The sequence below is a fragment of the Salvelinus alpinus genome, chromosome 3 (genome assembly GCF_045679555.1).
Source record: "Salvelinus alpinus chromosome 3, SLU_Salpinus.1, whole genome shotgun sequence".
Classification (NCBI taxonomy): Eukaryota; Metazoa; Chordata; class Actinopteri; order Salmoniformes; family Salmonidae; genus Salvelinus; species Salvelinus alpinus.
Window position 1 is genome coordinate 101,350,651 of NC_092088.1, and position 15,389 is coordinate 101,366,039.

The window sequence follows — 15,389 nt, forward strand, 5'->3', positions numbered from 1 at the left end:
ACTCTGACGTCCTCGGGTAGGTGGTCAACTGGTTTTTCTACTCTGACGTCCTCGGGTAGGTGGTCAACTGGTTTTTCTACTCTGACGTCCTCGGTTAGGTGGTCAACTGGTTTTTCTACTCTGACGTCCTCGGTGTAGGTGGTCAACTGGTTTTTCTACTCTGACGTCCTCGGTTAGGTGGTCAACTGGTTTTTCTACTCTGACGTCCTCGGTTAGGTGGTCAACTGGTTTTTCTACTCTGACGTCCTCGGTTAGGTGGTCAACTGGTTTTTCTACTCTGACGTCCTCGGTTAGGTGGTCAACTGGTTTTACTCTGACGTCCTCGGTAGGTGGTCAACTGGTTTTTCTACTCTGACGTCCTCGGTTAGGTGGTCAACTGGTTTTTCTACTCTGACGTCCTCGGTTAGGTTCAACTCGCACGTCCTCGGTAGGTGGTCAACTGGTTTTTCTACTCTGACGTCCTCGGGTAGGTGGTCAACTGGTTTTTCTACTCTGACGTCCTCGGGTAGGTGGTCAACTGGTTTTTCTACTCTGACGTCCTCGGGTAGGTGGTCAACTGGTTTTTCTACTCTGACGTCCTCGGTTAGGTGGTCAACTGGTTTTTCTACTCTGACGTCCTCGGGTAGGTGGTCAACTGGTTTTTCTACTCTGACGTCCTCGGGTAGGTGGTCAACTGGTTTTTCTACTCTGACGTCCTCGGGTAGGTGGTCAACTGGTTTTTCTACTCTGACGTCCTCGGTTAGGTGGTCAACTGGTTTTTCTACTCTGACGTCCTCGGTTAGGTGGTCAACTGGTTTTTCTACTCTGACGTCCTCGGTTAGGTGGTCAACTGGTTTTTCTACTCTGACGTCCTCGGGTAGGTGGTCAACTGGTTTTTCTACTCTGACGTCCTCGGTTAGGTGGTCAACTGGTTTTTCTACTCTGACGTCCTCGGGTAGGTGGTCAACTGGTTTTTCTACTCTGACGTCCTCGGTTAGGTGGTCAACTGGTTTTTCTACTCTGACGTCCTCGGTTAGGTGGTCAACTGGTTTTTCTACTCTGACGTCCTCGGTTAGGTGGTCAACTGGTTTTTCTACTCTGACGTCCTCGGTTAGGTGGTCAACTGGTTTTTCTACTCTGACGTCCTCGGTTAGGTGGTCAACTGGTTTTTCTACTCTGACGTCCTCGGGTAGGTGGTCAACTGGTTTTTCTACTCTGACGTCCTCGGTTAGGTGGTCAACTGGTTTTTCTACTCTGACGTCCTCGGTTAGGTGGTCAACTGATTTTTCTACTCTGACGTCCTCGGGTAGGTGGTTAACTGATTTTTCTACTCTGACGTCCTCGGGTAGGTGGTTAACTGATTTTTCTACTCTGACGTCCTCGGGTAGGTGGTTAACTGATTTTTCTACTCTGACGTCCTCGGGTAGGTGGAGGGAGTCTGGAAGGCCGTCTAGAAATCTTTGGATTGTCTGAGAATTTAAAGCACGGCTTTTTTATCCTTGTTTAGGTCTGAGCAGATTATTTGTTGCGATTGCAAACTAATGAAATGCATCCCTTCATGCCTATGTCTGCGTCTCAAACGGCACCCTATTGCCTATGCAGTGCACTACTTTTGACCAGCTCCATAGGTCTCTGGTCAGAAATAGTGCACTATGTAGGGAATAGGGTACCAATTTGGGCTGAGTCTCAGTTCATTGTGTCTGTGCAGCATAAGCTCCTGTAGATGGTGGGGGGTAAGACGTACAAGGACAAGTTACTTCTGTTAAATATACCTGCCCGGTGGGGTGGAGGGATACCCGTGGTGACAAGGCCCCTTTTTTAATTATGCCGTCAGTCACCTTGGTAAAGTAATCCCATCAACCGGCGCCCCTCATTGTATCCTTCCCCCAGCAGGAGAGGAGAGGTAGAGTCCTCCCCAACCTTACAGGAGTTGTGTGTGTGTGTGTGTGTGTGTGTGTGTGTGTGTGTGTTGTGGGTAGAACATATGCTGTCTTGTTAATGTCCAGGGTGTTTGACTGTGTATGCAGTAGATATGATACGTGTCATTCTGTGTGGGTGTTCTGTGAGCCTGGCTGCTGCTATGTTGTTAGTATGCCACCCACACAACCATCCTGTCACACAGGAGCCTCATGTCTTATTTCCTTTTCCTGTCCTTTTAATAGCCTCTTCTTCTTTCCCCTCAGCAATCTATAATTATGATGTCCGTGGAGACGAGGAGCTGTCACTACAGATTGGAGATACAGTCCACATACTGGAGACATATGAAGGTAGGAACACACTAACTGATGACACAGTCCACATACTAGAGACATATGAAGGTAGGAACACACTAACTGATGACACAGTCCACATACTGGAGACATATGAAGGTAGGAACACACTAACTGATGACACAGTCCACATACTAGAGACATATGAAGGTAGGAACACACTAACTGATGACACAGTCCACATACTGGAGACATATGAAGGTAGGAACACACTAACTGATGACACAGTCCACATACTAGAGACATATGAAGGTAGGAACACACTAACTGATGACACAGTCCACATACTGGAGACATATGAAGGTAGGAACACACTAACTGATGACACAGTCCACATACTGGAGACATATGAAGGTAGGAACACACTAACTGATGACACAGTCCACATACTAGAGACATATGAAGGTAGGAACACACTGATGACACAGTCCACATACTAGAGACATATGAAGGTAGGAACACACTGATGACACAGTCCACATACTAGAGACATATGAAGGTAGGAACACACTAACTGATGACACAGTCCACATACTGGAGACATATGAATGTAGGAACACACTAACTGATGACACAGTCCACATACTGGAGACATATGAAGGTAGGAACACACTAACTGATGACACAGTCCACATACTGGAGACATATGAAGGTAGGAACACACTAACTGATGACACAGTCCACATACTAGAGACATATGAAGGTAGGAACACACTAACTGATGACACAGTCCACATACTAGAGACATATGAAGGTAGGAACACACTAACTGATGACACAGTCCACATACTGGAGACATATGAAGGTAGGAACACACTAACTGATGACACAGTCCACATACTGGAGACATATGAAGGTAGGAACACACTAACTGATGACACAGTCCACATACTAGAGACATATGAAGGTAGGAACACACTAACTGATGACACAGTCCACATACTAGAGACATATGAAGGTAGGAACACACTAACTGATGACACAGTCCACATACTGGAGACATATGAAGGTAGGAACACACTGATGACACAGTCCACATACTAGAGACATATGAAGGTAGGAACACACTGATGACACAGTCCACATACTAGAGACATATGAAGGTAGGAACACACTGATGACACAGTCCACATACTAGAGACATATGAAGGTAGGAACACACTAACTGATGACACAGTCCACATACTAGAGACATATGAAGGTAGGAACACACTAACTGATGACACAGTCCACATACTAGAGACATATGAAGGTAGGAACACACTGATGACACAGTCCACATACTAGAGACATATGAAGGTAGGAACACACTAACTGATGACACAGTCCACATACTAGAGACATATGAAGGTAGGAACACACTGATGACACAGTCCACATACTAGAGACATATGAAGGTAGGAACACACTGATGACACAGTCCACATACTAGAGACATATGAAGGTAGGAACACACTAACTGATGACACAGTCCACATACTGGAGACATATGAATGTAGGAACACACTAACTGATGACACAGTCCACATACTGGAGACATATGAAGGTAGGAACACACTAACTGATGACACAGTCCACATACTGGAGACATATGAAGGTAGGAACACACTAACTGATGACACAGTCCACATACTAGAGACATATGAAGGTAGGAACACACTAACTGATGACACAGTCCACATACTAGAGACATATGAAGGTAGGAACACACTAACTGATGACACAGTCCACATACTGGAGACATATGAAGGTAGGAACACACTAACTGATGACACAGTCCACATACTAGAGACATATGAAGGTAGGAACACACTAACTGATGACACAGTCCACATACTAGAGACATATGAAGGTAGGAACACACTAACTGATGACACAGTCCACATACTGGAGACATATGAAGGTAGGAACACACTGATGACACAGTCCACATACTAGAGACATATGAAGGTAGGAACACACTGATGACACAGTCCACATACTAGAGACATATGAAGGTAGGAACACACTGATGACACAGTCCACATACTAGAGACATATGAAGGTAGGAACACACTAACTGATGACACAGTCCACATACTAGAGACATATGAAGGTAGGAACACACTAACTGATGACACAGTCCACATACTAGAGACATATGAAGGTAGGAACACACTGATGACACAGTCCACATACTAGAGACATATGAAGGTAGGAACACACTAACTGATGACACAGTCCACATACTGGAGACATATGAAGGTAGGAACACACTAACTGATGACACAGTCCACATACTAGAGACATATGAAGGTAGGAACACATGATATAGAATTTTGTGATCAATTTACATAAATGTCAATTATCCTAATCGGTCTGCAACCCAGAGTGTGTAAAGTTCTGGTTTAAATGAAACGGACAGAATTCCCAGCTCACGATTAGTCAAATCCAATTTTATTCACGAGAGCTCTACCGTTCATTATACAAAGCTGTTTATTTTATAACATCTAACCTACGCACACACATACACACTAACATTAGGAGAGCTATCTTCTCTAGAATTCTCACAACAGTTTCTCACTACCCAGCTGACAGTTCCAGTCCCCTTCAGATAAAGTGGTGTTCCCTGTCCGATCTTCCCAGAGTTATAGCCGGGTCGGTTCAACCATAGTTTAATTGTTTCTAGGTGTTTTCTTAAGCACATTTCTCTCTCTCCCAGTCTAACCTAGTCGGACTTATGTTTAATACTTTTAATGACTCCCAGTCTAACCTAGTCGGACTTATGTTTAATACTTTTAATGACTCCTTGTCCATGTTACATAACCTCTAATCCCTAATGGTTAAGTTTCCGGGTAGAATTATTTAATCATTTATCTTAAAACGTTATAAATTATTTTATCAACACACTATCTGATGACCCAGGACACGTACTAGAGACATATTGAGGTATACTGTACGTTTATAAGGGCACACTAAGTGACGAGGATAATTGCAGAGGATTCTGTCGTTCTCAGTGTCGCTGGTGTTTTGGTAAATGTCTCCGTTAAACTATTAGCTGATCTGTGCAATTTCCTCCCTGTCAGAATGATTCACATATTACCCCCCCCCCCCCCCCATTGTGTTTTGTAGATGAGAATTCTCCGTGATGCTAATGCTAGTGATGCTATGCTAATGCTAGTGATGCTATGCTAATGCTAGGTGTTTCCTCTGCTGTGTAATCAGTCCTGTTCTCTCCTCCTTCCAGGCTGGTACAGAGGACACAGGCTGAGGAGGAAGTCCAACAAAGTGAGTTGGTATTTTTTTTGTACATTCGACGGTGTAGTTTCATCTCAGCTGTTCCCCTCGTCTGTTCAGGAGTTGTTGGAGCGACATTCCAACATCTGACATGACCGGCCAAATCTAATATTATTTTGTATCAGGGTTTATTGTGTGTCCTTTCTTTCCACCCTTCTCTTCTGCTAAGCAATGGACTCAGGATGTCATTTAACCTCCATGAAATAACCGATCTGAAATCCGATCTGAAATCCGATCTGAAATCCAAACTAGTTCAGGTGTTATACCGATCTGAAATCCAAACACACTAACTGTGTCCTGTATCAATCTACTTATTGTGTGTCCTGTTTTTCCCGCCTTCTGTTCCAGGGGATCTTTCCTGCCTGTTACATACACCTCAAGGAGGCCACCGTCGAAGGCAATGGGTCAGTGCTGATTCTCTTCATTTATTTTGGAGGATATTTTGACACTTTATTGAGACGGCATGGAAATCAGATCAGTGTCATGTGTAATCCACCCCTGGTTGTTGTCATGTGTAATCCACCCCTGGTTGTTGTCATGCGTAACCCACCCCTGGTTGTTGTCGTGCGTAATCCACCCCTGGTTGTTGTTGTGCGTAATCCACCCCTGGTTGTTGTCGTGCGTAATCCACCCCTGGTTGTTGTCATGTGTAATCCACCCCTGGTTGTTGTCATGTGTAATCCACCCCTGGTTGTTGTCATGTGTAACCCACCCCTGGTTGTTGTCGTGTGTAACCCACCCCTGGTTGTTGTCGTGTGTAACCCACCCCTGGTTGTTGTCGTGCGTAACCCACCCCTGGTTGTTGTCGTGTGTAACCCACCCCTGGTTGTTGTCGTGCGTAACCCACCCCTGGTTGTTGTCGTGTGTAATCCACCCCTGGTTGTTGTCGTGCGTAATCCACCCCTGGTTGTTGTCGTGCGTAATCCACCCCTGGTTGTTGTCATGTGTAACCCACCCCTGGTTGTTGTCATGTGTAACCCACCCCTGGTTGTTGTCATGTGTAACCCACCCCTGGTTGTTGTCATGTGTAACCCACCCCTGGTTGTTGTCATGTGTAACCCACCCCTGGTTGTTGTCATGTGTAACCCACCCCTGGTTGTTGTCATGTGTAACCCACCCCTGGTTGTTGTCGTGTGTAACCCACCCCTGGTTGTTGTCGTGCGTAACCCACCCCTGGTTGTTGTCGTGCGTAACCCACCCCTGGTTGTTGTCGTGCGTAACCCACCCCTGGTTGTTGTCATGTGTAACCCACCCCTGGTTGTTGTCATGTGTAACCCACCCCTGGTTGTTGTCGTGCGTAACCCACCCCTGGTTGTTGTCGTGCGTAACCCACCCCTGGTTGTTGTCGTGCGTAACCCACCCCTGGTTGTTGTCGTGCGTAACCCACCCCTGGTTGTTGTCGTGCGTAACCCACCCCTGGTTGTTGTCGTGCGTAACCCACCCCTGGTTGTTGTCGTGCGTAACCCACCCCTGGTTGTTGTCGTGTGTAACCCACCCCTGGTTGTTGTCGTGCGTAATCCACCCCTGGTTGTTGTCGTGTGTAATCCACCCCTGGTTGTTGTCGTGCGTAATCCACCCCTGGTTGTTGTCGTGCGTAATCCACCCCTGGTTGTTGTCATGTGTAATCCACCCACTGACTGTCTGTCTGTATTTTCAGGCACAAGGAGACGGTGATTCCCAACGAGCTGCCTCTGGTCCAGGAGGTCACCACCACTCTGCGGGAGTGGGCTTCCATATGGAGAGACCTCTACGTGGTGAGTAGAGTGAGTCACGTATCTACACGCCTAATCTACACGCCTAATCTACACGCATAATCTACACGCCTAATCTCTCTTTTCTGAAGTTACCTCATTGTCTCCATGAACAGTGTGTAGGTTTCTCTTGTCCCCAAGATGAGTGTGTGGGTTTCTCCCTTTTCCCCATGAGCAGTGTGTGGGTTTCTCCCTTTTCCCCATGAGCAGTGTGTGGGTTTCTCCCTTTTCCCCATGCGCAGTGTGTGGGTTTCTCCCTTTTCCCCATGAGCAGTGTGTGGGTTTCTCTTGGCTCCATGAGCAGTGTGTAGGTTTCTCTCTTGTCCCCATGAGCAGTGTGTAGGTTTCTCTTGTCCCCAAGATGAGTGTGTGGGTTTCTCTCTTGTCCCCATGAGCAGTGTGTGGGTTTCTCTCTTGTCCCCATGAGCAGTGTGTAGGTTTCTCTCTTGTCCCCATGAGCAGTGTGTAGGTTTCTCCCTTTTCCCCATGAGCAGTGTGTGGGTTTCTCTTGGCTCCATGAGCAGTGTGTAGGTTTCTCTCTTGTCCCCATGAGCAGTGTGTAGGTTTCTCTTGTCCCCAAGATGAGTGTGTGGGTTTCTCTCTTGTCTCCATGAGCAGTGTGTAGGTTTCTCCCTTGTCTCCATGAGCAGTGTGTGGGTTTCTCTCTTGTCCCCATGAGCAGTGTGTGGGTTTCTCTCTTGTCCCCATGAGCAGTGTGTAGGTTTCTCTTGTCCCCAAGATGAGTGTGTGGGTTTCTCTCTTGTCCCCATGAGCAGTGTGTGGGTTTCTCTCTTGTCTCCATGAGCAGTGTGTAGGTTTCTCCCTTGTCCCCATGAGCAGTGTGTAGGTTTCTCCCTTGTCTCCATGAGCAGTGTGTAGGTTTCTTCCTTGTCCCCATGAGCAGTGTGTGGGTTTCTCCCTTTTCTCCATGAGCAGTGTGTAGGTTTCTCTCTTGTCTCCACGAGCAGTGTGTGGGTTTCTCTCTTGTCCCCATGAGCAGTGTGTGGATTTCTCTCTTGTGCCCATGAGCAGTGTGTAGGTTTCTCTCTTGTGCCCATGAGCAGTGTGTGGGGTTCTCTCTTTTCTCCATGAGCATTGTGTAGGTTTCTCCCTTGTGCCCATGAGCAGTGTGTGGGTTTCTCCCTTTTCTCCATGAGCAGTGTGTGGGGTTCTCCCTTTTCTCCATGAGCAGTGTGTGGGGTTCTCCCTTGTCTCCATGAGCAGTGTGTGGGTTTCTCTCTTGTCCCCATGAGCAGTGTGTGGGTTTCTCTCTTGTCCCCATGAGCAGTGTGTAGGTTTCTCTCTTGTCTGTAGTAATCCCATTGTCCCCATGAACATGCGACCACATCACTCAAATGTGTCTTGTAGAATGGTAAACACTAAACAAAACTCACTTCCTTATCGTCTCTGTTATTGAGTGTTGGGACAGATTGTTGATGAGGTGTGTGTGTGTGTGTGTGGTGGTGTTACAGGGGGACAGGCGTGAGATGTTTAACTCTGTCAGGGACATGATCTATGACCTGATCGAGTGGCGATCTCAGATCCTGTCAGGGACGCTCCCACAAGACGAGCTGACTGAGCTTAAACAGAGAATCACCTCTAAGATCGACTACGGGAACAAGTAAGGAACTGCTGTGTCTGTCCGTCTGTCTCTGTCTGTCTCTGTCTGTCTCTGTCTGTCTCTGTCTGTCTCTGTCTCTCTCTGTCTCTGTCTGTCTCTCTCTGTCTCTGTCTGTCTCTGTCTCTCTCTGTCTCTGTCTGTCTCTCTCTGTCTCTCTCTGTCTCTCTCTGTCTCTCTCTGTCTCTCTCTGTCTCTGTCTGTCTGTCTCTCTCTGTCTCTATCTGTCTGTCTGTCTGTCTCTATCTGTCTGTCTCTCTCTGTCTCTATCTGTCTGTCTCTCTCTCTCTCTGTCTGTGTCTGTCTGTCTGTTTCTCTCTCAATTAAGTACCTTATCAAAGAGCAATTTGTCAAGCAGTAATTTTACTAGGACTGTCTGGTATCTGAGTGGGGAGGGGAAAACAAGCTGTTATTGGCAGAGAGGTTTGGAAAGATCTTTCTTATTGGTCTATTACCTAGTTAGTGATGTCACCAGGCAGGTCAAACCTCCATCCCACCACAACAGGCTGACATGTCAGGTGGTCTAGCCAAACAGCTCTTACACTAAAAGGGCATAATTATAATTTTCCCAGCATTATTCCATCCTCCATAGTGTGGAAATATATATAAAATACAGGAAAATCACATTTTTGGCAGCGCTGGGCCTTTAACCTCTATTTTAGCAGGTAAGTTGAGCCTAAATCATAGGGGTTTAGTTACTACTGTAGTCCATCACACACTATGGTGCCTATTGCCGGTCCTGCAGGGGTCTTTTGTGGTCCAGAAAATGAGCTGGAAATGGAAGAGGTGAGCTGGGCCTCCCTGGTGTGATGGCTGTTTCAACACTGCGAGGTGGAGAAATGTCTTTGGCAGGGGAGCAGAGTGGAATACATAGATTTGCTCCCAGCACCGTTCATCCCCGAGTGGGATTCTGTGGCAGCTGAGAAACAGAGCTCTAGAGATGGAGGAGGAGCTGAGAAACAGAGCTCTAGAGATGGAGGAGGAGGAGCTGAGAAACAGAGCTTAGAGATGGAGGAGGAGGAGCTGAAAAACAGCTCTAGAGATGGAGGAGGAGGAGCTGAAAAACAGAGCTCTAGAGATGGAGGAGGAGGAGCTGAGAAACAGAGCTCTAGAGATGGAGGAGGAGGAGCTGAGAAACAGAGCTCTAGAGATGGAGGAGGAGGAGCTGAGAAACAGAGCTCTAGAGATGGAGGAGGAGGAGCTGAGAAACAGCTCTAGAGATGGAGGAGGAGGAGCTGAGAAACAGAGCTCTAGAGATGGAGGAGGAGGAGCTGAGAAACAGAGCTCTAGAGATGGAGGAGGAGGAGCTGAGAAACAGAGCTCTAGAGATGGAGGAGGAGGAGCTGAGAAACAGAGCTCTAGAGATGGAGGAGGAGCTGAGAAACAGAGCTCTAGAGATGGAGGAGGAGGAGCTGAGAAACAGAGCTCTAGAGATGGAGGAGGAGGAGCTGAGAAACAGAGCTCTAGAGATGGAGGAGGAGGAGCTGAGAAACAGAGCTCTAGAGATGGAGGAGGAGGAGCTGAGAAACAGAGCTCTAGAGATGGAGGAGGAGGAGCTGAGAAACAGAGCTCTAGAGATGGAGGAGGAGCTGAGAAACAGAGCTCTAGAGATGGAGGAGGAGGAGCTGAGAAACAGAGCTCTAGAGATGGAGGAGGAGGAGCTGAGAAACAGAGCTCTAGAGATGGAGGAGGAGGAGCTGAGAAACAGAGCTCTAGAGATGGAGGAGGAGGAGCTGAGAAACAGAGCTCTAGAGATGGAGGAGGAGGAGCTGAGAAACAGAGCTCTAGAGATGGAGGAGGAGGAGGAGCTGAGAAACAGAGCTCTAGAGATGGAGGAGGAGGAGGAGCTGAGAAACAGAGCTCTAGAGATGGAGGAGGAGCTGAGAAACAGAGCTCTAGAGATGGAGGAGGAGGAGCTGAGAAACAGAGCTCTAGAGATGGAGGAGGAGGAGCTGAGAAACAGAGCTCTAGAGATGGAGGAGGAGGAGCTGAGAAACAGAGCTCTAGAGATGGAGGAGGAGGAGCTGAGAAACAGAGCTCTAGAGGATGGAGGAGGAGGAGCTGAGAAACAGAGCTCTAGAGATGGAGGAGGAGGAGCTGAGAAACAGAGCTCTAGAGATGGAGGAGGAGCTGAGAAACAGAGCTCTAGAGATGGAGGAGGAGCTGAGAAACAGAGCTCTAGAGATGGAGGAGGAGGAGCTGAAAAACAGAGCTCTAGAGATGGAGGAGGAGGAGCTAAAAAACAGAGCTCTAGAGATGGAGGAGGAGGAGCTGAGAAACAGAGCTCTAGAGATGGAGGAGGAGGAGCTGAGAAACAGAGCTCTAGAGGAGGAGGAGGAGGAGCTGAGAAACAGAGCTCTAGAGATGGAGGAGGAGGAGCTGAGAAACAGAGCTCTAGAGGAGGAGGAGGAGGACCTGAGAAACAGAGCTCTAGAGATGGAGGAGGAGGAGCTGAGAAACAGAGCTCTAGAGATGGAGGAGGAGCTGAGAAACAGAGCTCTAGAGATGGAGGAGGAGGAGCTGAGAAACAGAGCTCTAGAGATGGAGGAGGAGGAGCTGAGAAACAGAGCTCTAGAGGAGGAGGAGGAGGAGCTGAGAAACAGAGCTCTAGAGATGGAGGAGGAGGAGCTGAGAAACAGAGCTCTAGAGGAGGAGGAGGAGGAGCTGAGAAACAGAGCTCTAGAGGAGGAGGAGGAGGACCTGAGAAACAGAGCGGGAGGAGGCCCAGCATCTAACACTCACTTTTAGGAAATTGAAAGGTCCTCTCTCTTATTTTTCTGTCTGTCTCTGCTCGGGGGTTTGGCTCATATACGCCACCTCCCTGCTCCTCAGTCTCCCCCGCCGCTCCTCAGTCTCCCCCGCTCCTCTGAGTCTGACCAGATGAGAGGAGAGTCTGTCAGATCTGTCCTTCAGATGAGCCCTGTTCACTTCACTACTGTGTAAACTACCTCTAATCTCTTTTCTCTCTCCGTCTCCCTCTCTCCGTCTCTCTCTCTCTCTTCGTCTGACTCTCCCCCTCTGACTCTCTCCGTCTATTTTTCTCTCTGCTCGATCAGTCTCTGATTCTCTGTCGGTCCCTCCCTCTTCCCTCCTTCTCTGCCAACCTTCTTATCTCTCTGTGTGAAGGGTGTTATGTTATGAGAAGGCAGAAGGCCCAGGCAGTAGCAAAAGCAATGTGATGTTGGCTGTCTGCTCTCTAACTCTCCTTTCTCTCTCGCTCTCGTGCGATCTCCTCTCTTTCTCTCGCTCTCCTTCTCTCGCTCTCGCTCTCCTTCTCTCGCTCTCTTTCTCTCGATCGCCTCTCTTTCTCTCGCTCTCTTTCTCTCGATCTCCTCTCTTTCTCTCGCTCTCTTTCTCTCGATCTCTTTCTCTCGATCTCCTCTCTTTCTCTCGCTCTCTTTCTCTCGATCTCCTCTCTTTCTCTCGCTCTCTTTCTCTCGATCTCCTCTCTTTCTCTCGCTCTCCTTCTCTCGCTCTTGCTCTCTCTGCCTCTCGCTATCGCTCTCTCTCTCTCTCTGCCTCTCTCTCTCTCTCTGCCTCCTGCTCTCTCTGCCTCCTGCTCTCTCTGCCTCTCGCTATCGCTCTCTCTGCCTCTCTCTCTCTCTCTGCCTCCTGCTCTCTCTGCCTCTCGCTATCGCTCTCTCTGCCTCTCTCTCTCTGCTCTCTCTCTCTCTCTCTCTCTCTCTCTCTCTCTCTCTCCTCTCTCTCTCTCTCTCTCTCTCTCTCTCTCTGCCTCTCCTTTGTCCTTCTCACAATCCCTCTCCATTTCTCTCTCCTCCCTCCCATTACAAATGTCTATATACAGTGGTGTAACGATGTGCAAATAGTTAAAGTACAAAAGGGAAAATAAATAAACATAAATATGGGTTGTATTAACAATGGTGTTTGTTCTTCACTGGTTGACCTTTTCTTGTGGCAACAGGTCACAAATCTTACTGCTGTGATGTCACACTGTGCTATTTCACCCAGTAGATATGGGAGTTTATCAAAATTAGGTTTGTTTTCAAATGCTTTGTGGGTCTTTGTAATCTGAGGGAAATATGTCTCTCTCTCCCTCTCCTCTCTCTCTCTCCTCTCTCTCTATCTCTCTCTCTCTCTCTCTCTCTCTCTCTCTCTCTCCTCTCTCTCTCTCTATCTCTCTCTCTCTCTCTCCTCCCTCTCTCCTCCCTCTCTCCTCTCTGCCCTCTCTCTCTCCTTGTATATCAGGTACCTGGATCTCGACCTTGTGGTGAGAGATAAAGATGGGAACATCTTGGACCCTGACTCTACCAGCACTGTCTCTCTCTTCAGAGCCCATGAAGCCGCCTCCAAACAGATAGAGGACAGGATCCAAGAGGAGAAGGTAAACTTCAGACATCATTCAGTTCATTAATCAATCAATCATATTCCTTTATAAACCCCTATTTACATCAGCAGCGATTTTACAGTAACCTGGCCTCGCTCCCAACGAGCAAGCAGAAGATCACGTCAACGATATGCACGGGAAATTAAACATCCCATCTGGCCACATGGTCTCCCCAGTGAGAGGCAGCGATGTGGAATGAGATTCTCTGTGTGAGATGCTGTGTTATTATAGAACATGAGATTCTCTGTGTGAGATGCTGTGTTACTATAGAACATGAGATTCTCTGTGTGTGATGCTGTGTTATTATAGAACATGAGATTCTCTGTGTGAGATGCTGTGTTATTATAGAACATGAGATTCTCTGTGTGAGATGCTGTGTTATTATAGAACATGATATTCTCTGTGTGATGCTGTGTTATTATAGAACATGAGATTCTCTGTGTGAGATGCTGTGTTACTATAGAACATGAGATTCTCTGTGTGAGATGCTGTGTTATTATAGAACATGAGATTCTCTGTGTGAGATGCTGTGTTATTATAGAACATGAGATTCTCTGTGTGATGCTGTGTTATTATAGAACATGAGATTCTCTGTGTGAGATGCTGTGTTACTATAGAACATGAGATTCTCTGTGTGAGATGCTGTGTTATTATAGAACATGAGATTCTCTGTGTGAGATGCTGTGTTATTATAGAACATGAGATTCTCTGTGTGAGATGCTGTGTTATTATAGAACATGAGATTCTCTGTGTGAGATGCTGTGTTATTATAGAACATGAGATTCTCTCTGAGATGCTGTGTTATTATAGAACATGAGATTCTCTGTGTGAGATGCTGTGTTACTATAGAACATGAGATTCTCTGTGTGAGATGCTGTGTTATTATAGAACATGAGATTCTCTGTGTGAGATGCTGTGTTACTATAGAACATGTTAACACTATTCAGGCCTTTTCCCTCTCACCTCCTGTATGTGACACGTCATGAACATCTGCCATTTCTCTCCCTGCCACCACCTCCTCTCTCTCTCTCTCTCTCTCTCCCGACCCTCCTCTCTCTCTCCCTGCCACCTCCTCTCTCTCCCTGCCACCTCCTCTCTTTCCCTGCCACCTCTCCCCTCTCTCTCCCTGCCACCTCTCTCCTCTCTCTCCCTGCCACCTCTCTCCTTGCCACCTCTCCTCTCTCTCTCCCTGCCACCTCTCCTCTCTCTCTCCCTGCCACCTCTCCTCTCTCTCTCCCTGCCACCTCTCCCCTCTCTCTCCCCGCCACCTCTCCTCTCTCTCTCCCCGCCACCTCTCTCCTCTCTCTCCCCACCACCTCTCCTCTCTCTCTCCCCCCCCTCTCTCCCTGCCACCTCTCCTCTCTCTCTCTCCCTGCCCCTCTCCTCTCTCTCCCCGCCACCTCTCCTCTCTCTCTCCCCGCCACCTCTCCTCTCTCTCTCCCCGCCCCCTCTCCTCTCTCTCTCCCCGCCCCCTCTCCTTTCTCTCTCCCCGCCACCTCTCCTTTCTCTCTCCCCGCCACCTCTCCTCTCTCTCTCCCCGCCACCTCTCCTCTCTCCCCACCACCTCTCCTCTCTCTCTCCCCACCACCTCTCCTCTCTCTCTCCCCGCCACCTCTCCTCTCTCTCTCCCCGCCACCTCTCCTCTCTCTCTCCCCGCCACCTCTCCTCTCTCTCTCCCCGCCACCTCTCCTCTCTCTCTCCCCGCCACCTCTCCTCTCTCTCTCCCCGCCACCTCTCCTCTCTCTCTCCCCGCCACCTCTCCTCTCTCTCCCCCCGCCACCTCTCCTCTCTCTCCCCCCGCCACCTCTCCTCTCTCTCCCCCCGCCACCTCTCCTCTCTCTCCCCCCGCCACCTCTCCTCTCTCTCTCCCTGCCACCTCTCTTCTCTCTCTCTCCCTGCCACCTCTCTCCTCTCTCTCTCCCTGACACATCTCTCCTCCCCCTCCCTGAACCTGCATCCTAAATGGCACCCTATTCCCTACATAAAGCACTACTTTTATCCAGGGCCCTAAAGGGTTTATGGTGCCATTTGGGGCTCAGCCTATGAAGTGACTCTAAATTGGTTAAGTGCCCTTCAGCTATGAGGAGTCGTCGTGTGTGACCTTTCCATCTCTGTCTTTGCGTTCACATGGAGCAATATTACATTGTCTC

General features: G+C 48.3%; 2 protein-coding genes across 2 annotated transcripts in view; one reads left to right on the forward strand and one right to left on the reverse strand.

The window, feature by feature from the left end:
* The window catches only part of dock1 (dedicator of cytokinesis 1), an 800,130-nt gene that overhangs the window by 586,289 nt on the left and 198,452 nt on the right, over positions 1-15,389 (reverse strand). The window lies entirely within an intron of this gene.
* The window catches only part of LOC139571623 (dedicator of cytokinesis protein 1-like), a 122,974-nt gene continuing 109,631 nt past the window's right edge, over positions 2,047-15,389 (forward strand). The window contains exons 1-6 of the mRNA XM_071394672.1: positions 2,047-2,246; positions 5,476-5,516; positions 5,874-5,929; positions 7,183-7,279; positions 8,749-8,897; positions 13,101-13,236. Of these exons, the coding sequence (XP_071250773.1) occupies positions 2,060-2,246; positions 5,476-5,516; positions 5,874-5,929; positions 7,183-7,279; positions 8,749-8,897; positions 13,101-13,236 (666 nt within the window). The 5' untranslated portion in view covers positions 2,047-2,059. The remainder of the gene's footprint in view (positions 2,247-5,475; positions 5,517-5,873; positions 5,930-7,182; positions 7,280-8,748; positions 8,898-13,100; positions 13,237-15,389) is intronic.